This window comes from Fomitiporia mediterranea (assembly GCF_000271605.1).
Source record: "Fomitiporia mediterranea MF3/22 unplaced genomic scaffold FOMMEscaffold_12, whole genome shotgun sequence".
In the NCBI taxonomy this organism is placed as follows: domain Eukaryota; kingdom Fungi; phylum Basidiomycota; class Agaricomycetes; order Hymenochaetales; family Hymenochaetaceae; genus Fomitiporia; species Fomitiporia mediterranea.
Genome location: NW_006760397.1, coordinates 1,022,254 through 1,027,000, shown reverse-complemented (window position 1 = coordinate 1,027,000; position 4,747 = coordinate 1,022,254). Strand labels below are relative to the sequence as shown.

Genomic DNA, 4,747 nt, shown 5'->3' with positions numbered 1-4,747 from the left:
CTAATCTCCTCACCTCCCGCGGAAGTGTACGGATCTTCTAACTTGGAGAATTTCTGGGATGGCTGAGACTCTGTATTGTTGTCTCGCATATAATCTTCTTGGTGTTCGTTTCTGAAGGGCACTTCAAGCAACCGGATTATGAGGAAGCTTGACTGATCTCGGAAGATCAGCAAGCCAAAAGCCGACGCCGAATTTGGCATCGCTTTTATATTATTACAGGGAGAAGGAAGCCATGGCCGTACAGGAAGTGCGAAACAGAGAGAAAATAAAGAGGAAACAAGAGATACAAATACAGAAACAAGTTCAAGTACAGAGCGGGCCGAGAGCAAGCATTCGCGGAAGGACGAGGAAGGAGCTAGGGTGCGGTCGTGGAAGCGGGACAGCGGAAAGCAGTGAAAAACGTGCCGAAAGTAATGAAGGGCTATCACCGACGTTGTTATATGGACTCCCGACAATATCGTTCAACTCGCTGTTGCATCGGAGGACACTGTCGAGTTGCTGATATACACTTCGGAAGACTCGGACAAACGGCGGATAGCGTTGGAGAGGCATTATCTAGCAGGGAGCAGACGCTCAGTTGACGATGGTCGATTCCAAAGTCCGTGGACACATTACCGACACCCGGACTAACAAGACAGACACAAGAAGCCAGGAGGACGAGATGGCCCACTTTGCGGTTCGTTACCGTAATCGAGATGTGGAATGATCTCTTGATCGTACGCATCTTCCTCTGGGCGGCTGTCGAGATGAACGATAAAAATTCGAGACCTCTAAGCTTGGTCGGATATGGTCGTGACGCTCAAGACTGTATGGAACCGCTTCTTTTGGTGACATCCATACGAACTATCTAGCGCTTTCTGTCTCCTCACCACGCTAGGGAGTTGAAAGTCTTGAGACGGAGTGTGACGGAGGAAGAGATGGAGGGCTGGGAGCCCTTGATCTTCTTCTGTCAACGGGGACGGAAGAAACCGAAACATCGTCCTCGCCCTCGTCCTCGTCCTCACCCTCATCCCGAACATCCATCAACTCGTCTGGTGGCTCCGCTTCCTCCATCGTTCCCGGGAGAACGATCACAAGGGATCTATCAAACGATTGGAAATCCACTGATTGGGCCCGCGGCGTTCCTACGGGCGTTGAGCCGACCGATTCGCTTCTATCCCTGTGGGACCCGTCACGTCCAGTCGTCAACTCCGGCGTACTCCGGTTACTGTCAAATCGGAACGTGTCCCCGGTTGCCAGTTCATATTCTGGCATCAGCAGACTCCAATCCCGAGGCGGAGGAGTATCCCAGAGGAAATCCTCCTCTTCATCCTCCGTTTTTATGAGAGTGAAGTCTACCTCATTTTCTAGTGTATCCTCTAAAGTCGGTCGTTCTGATGCACGATCTGGAGATGGCGACCTCGTCGTCCTGTTTCCCTCGTCGTTTCCCTCGTTTGCGGGACCATCGGGAAGGACGATGCTGCGCGATCGCAGCTGACGGACGTTGGTTGCACCAATCGTGTTGTCCAACGACATTGAACGTGCGTTGGATGACCCCGCAACGGCCTCCTCACTAATACGTTGCCTCTTCATTCGCCTTGCCTCGTCTTCTTCGCCATCGACGCCCTCGACTGGGCGTTTGCCGCCTACCCGGACAGCACGACCTTGGGTAGCCGCCCTTCTGGTTTTTTTGTGGGTCCACCTATACCCGCGCCTCTTGCGAGACTTCGGTTTGGGAGGGAGTAGGAGGGAAGTATTCGGAAGGTCTAGACTTTATGTCGGCTCAATGCTGTACTTACGTATGGTGGTCTAACTCACCTTCGCAGGGATTTTGCGAAGTTTCGTTGGAATTGCCCGAGCCATGTGGCTCACGGCCATCTAGGGTCTCGGCTGAATAAATATTTTAATGAGGAATTTTGACGTGGAATGAGGAAGATGACCTACCATTTCTTTTACGTTTTGTTCCGCCGACATGCGCAGCTTGCGCTATCTGCATGTTGGAGGACGTCGACCCTGTCGAGGAGGACTGGTCCTCTCTAGTTATGTCAGCTTGTTGAGCACCGTGACTACCCGTGGTAGTGCTGAAGGCATTGCCATGGACGTTGGCGGAGCCTTCAGCTTCATTGCTAAAGATGGCGGTGCTCTCGAAGTTGATTGTCTGGAAACCGCGCGAAAATCTGGTACGTATTAGCGATGTCTCGCCGTTGGTGGTTGCCTCGACACTAGCGACTTGCGTGTTTGCACGTCGCTTTTGCATCGCGCGAGTGAGAACCGTTTTGTTCTATTGTATACTTGACACGCTGTCGGGGGAAGTTGTTCCGAGGAATTGTTGTTGTGTGTGGGAAGTGGGTATGTGCGGGGAGTGGGGGGTGTGGGCTGAGTTGGTTGACTTTGAGAGCCACGCTCTTTATATGCTTTCACGGCAGGGTCTGAGCGTCATCAAGACACATCAGTACAAATCTAACCATCTTCGTTAACCATTGTCTTCTAGGCCTAATCATTGCCAAAATTTCAAGGGCGGCTATTCCCGAGGCCACGATTGGTAAATATTGAAGGAAATGCAGTGCAATTTTTTGACGTGCTATGGTCTACAGTGAAACCTGTCATTAAGCATGACCCACTGTGGACAGGTGAGGCCATGCTTAATAAGAGGTTATGCTTGTTGACAGTAGCTTAAGTAAAGTAATAAAATTTCCTTATTTGTAGTACATAACTCAATAATACATTGTCTACTTAAAAAACAACTGAATATCAGTCTGTTCAAGAGAACTATTTATTTTCTTGTGTAGGTTTCTTGTAAGCTTTGGAAAAAGTGCCCTAGCCTTAGTAAACTCAGCACCAATCTTACTCTGAAAGAGTACATTAAGCTTTGAAAGCAATTGGACAGCCTCTGCATAGCTAATGAGTGGTTCTGGCTCTGGCTCCAGAGCCTCAAGCTCTGGGATATGCTCACCAATAGACTCCTTCTTATTATACTCAACCTGCTCCAATATCTCCTTATCAGTCCACTCAGCCTTAGTAATCTTTTTGTCCAGTATGTTGAGGAGTTCTTCTACTGTAGGAATGTTCATTGCCAGCACTGTTCTACCATTCAATTTAACCTCCTCCAGAGCTGCTGAAAGCTCAGAGATAGTCTGAGTGACTCTAGTAGTATACTGCTAGAGTATAGAATCAATAGGAATAGCTGTATCCTGTACAATTGTGAGATTACAGATAGAGAGTACAAGAAAAACAAATTGCTTACCTTCTGAGACATATCCTTTGCCTGAAGTATCCTAGCATGCTTCTAACAGTTTGCCACTGTCTCCAGAGTGATCTTTTCCCAAGCCTTGAGTGAGAGACACATTCCTTCAAGCTGGTTGATGAAATATATGTTTTCAGCACCCTCTTCATATTAACTGAGAGATCCAAGGATGTACAGACAGTAGTAGTGAGCTTTGAACACACAAATAATCCCAGCATCCATTGGTTGGATGTGGGAAGTCATGTTTGGGTCAAGGAATACAACTTCAGTGTTCTTGAGTTTCTTCATGTCAAAGATATGTGAAGGGGTATTGTCAATTAACAAGCAAATCTTCTGCTTTTGCTAACCCATGTCCCTGTCCAACTTATCTAGGAACCTGTAGAGTATATTAATATAAGGAATGCATGTGTATAGAGTTTGCTATACTCACAATTGAAATATAGAACCTATCATCCAAGCCTTCTTATTCTAATAATATTTGAATCCAAGTACTGAACCCTTCTTCTTATTAAAACATTGTGGTTTTCTAGCATGCCTAATAAACAATAGGCCCCTTATATCAGATCCATCAGTATTAGCAATGAAGCTAAGGGAGATACAAGTTTTATCTCCCTTGCCTCCAGAGAGCTACTTTGTAGTGAGCAAACAATTGGGTGGTATACAATAGTAAAGACCTGTCTCATCAAAGTTGTAAATATCTTAAGGTTCATAGCTTAATAGCTTAGCTTGAAGACAGTTCCAGGCTTCAGATACAGCCTGAGCTGAGACAGAAGCTGCTTCCCCATGCAGCTTGTACTCTCTAATTCTATTATGTTCCTTGTATGTGTCTACCTATCCATTTGATAGTTTGAGACATTCTCTCTCCAGTATTCTAAGCATTTTAGCAAACTGCTTGGCCTTCAGTTTTAAAACAGCTCCTGTGATCCTGAGACAGTCTTGTACTGTCAAAATGAAAAGATTGAGGGCCTCTTCAAGTTGTGGATATGTTACAGACTTGGAAAGCAGACATTTGTAGAAGATTTGATTAGGATTCTTTTGGACTGCCTCTTGAATATGTGTTACATTTTGAATGATAGCATGTACAGAAGACTGGTACAGCTTAGGAAAGTAGTCTCTGAAGTGCTCAGCAATTTTCTCTTAAGATAAGGATTTTCCAGGCCCCTCTGTAAAGTCTAAGATCTCTAGTTTATCTCCATAAGTGTATACAACACACTACTGAGTCTTTACAGCTACTGTACTGAATTGCTTGCCCAATTTCTAGGGCTTTTAATGCTTCAACTTTAGTACTTTACTGTTAGTAACAGTATAGAAGGAATCTGAAGGCTCAGCAAGGGGACCCAGGCTACAACTATCCTACACAACAGAAATACAGAATGTAAGTACTAGAATGTAGTCAGAACTTGCAGAACAGGCAGGGAGAGAGAGAGAGTGAGACAAGAGTAGAGTATATAGAGTGAGTCTAAGAGTACAGGACTACCTAGAGTAGACAAGATTAAGACTACAGGACTAGTCTGATCTTGTATG

General features: G+C 45.8%; 3 protein-coding genes across 3 annotated transcripts; 1 reads left to right on the top strand and 2 right to left on the bottom strand.

Annotated features, from left to right (window-relative positions):
* Nucleotides 1-232: 232 nt before the first annotated feature.
* Nucleotides 233-851, top strand: FOMMEDRAFT_160555 (uncharacterized protein; the record flags this gene model as incomplete). Its single annotated transcript, XM_007270233.1, has 3 exons — nucleotides 233-360; nucleotides 420-598; nucleotides 646-851. The coding sequence occupies 3 exons, from the start codon at nucleotides 233-235 to the stop codon at nucleotides 849-851; spliced, it is 513 nt and encodes a 170-aa protein (XP_007270295.1).
* A 22-nt stretch (nucleotides 852-873) lies between these two features.
* Nucleotides 874-2,236, bottom strand: FOMMEDRAFT_160554 (uncharacterized protein; the record flags this gene model as incomplete). Its single annotated transcript, XM_007270232.1, has 3 exons — nucleotides 874-1,745; nucleotides 1,798-1,869; nucleotides 1,924-2,236. 3 exons carry the CDS (start codon nucleotides 2,234-2,236, stop codon nucleotides 874-876), a joined length of 1,257 nt encoding a protein of 418 aa, XP_007270294.1.
* Nucleotides 2,237-3,691: 1,455 nt separating this feature from the next.
* Nucleotides 3,692-3,850, bottom strand: FOMMEDRAFT_93631 (uncharacterized protein; the record flags this gene model as incomplete). The annotated part of the gene is made up of 1 exon (XM_007270147.1): nucleotides 3,692-3,850. A coding segment is annotated over one exon (159 nt), but the record flags the coding sequence as incomplete, so codon positions are not given.
* Between the last annotated feature and the right edge of the window lie 897 nt (nucleotides 3,851-4,747).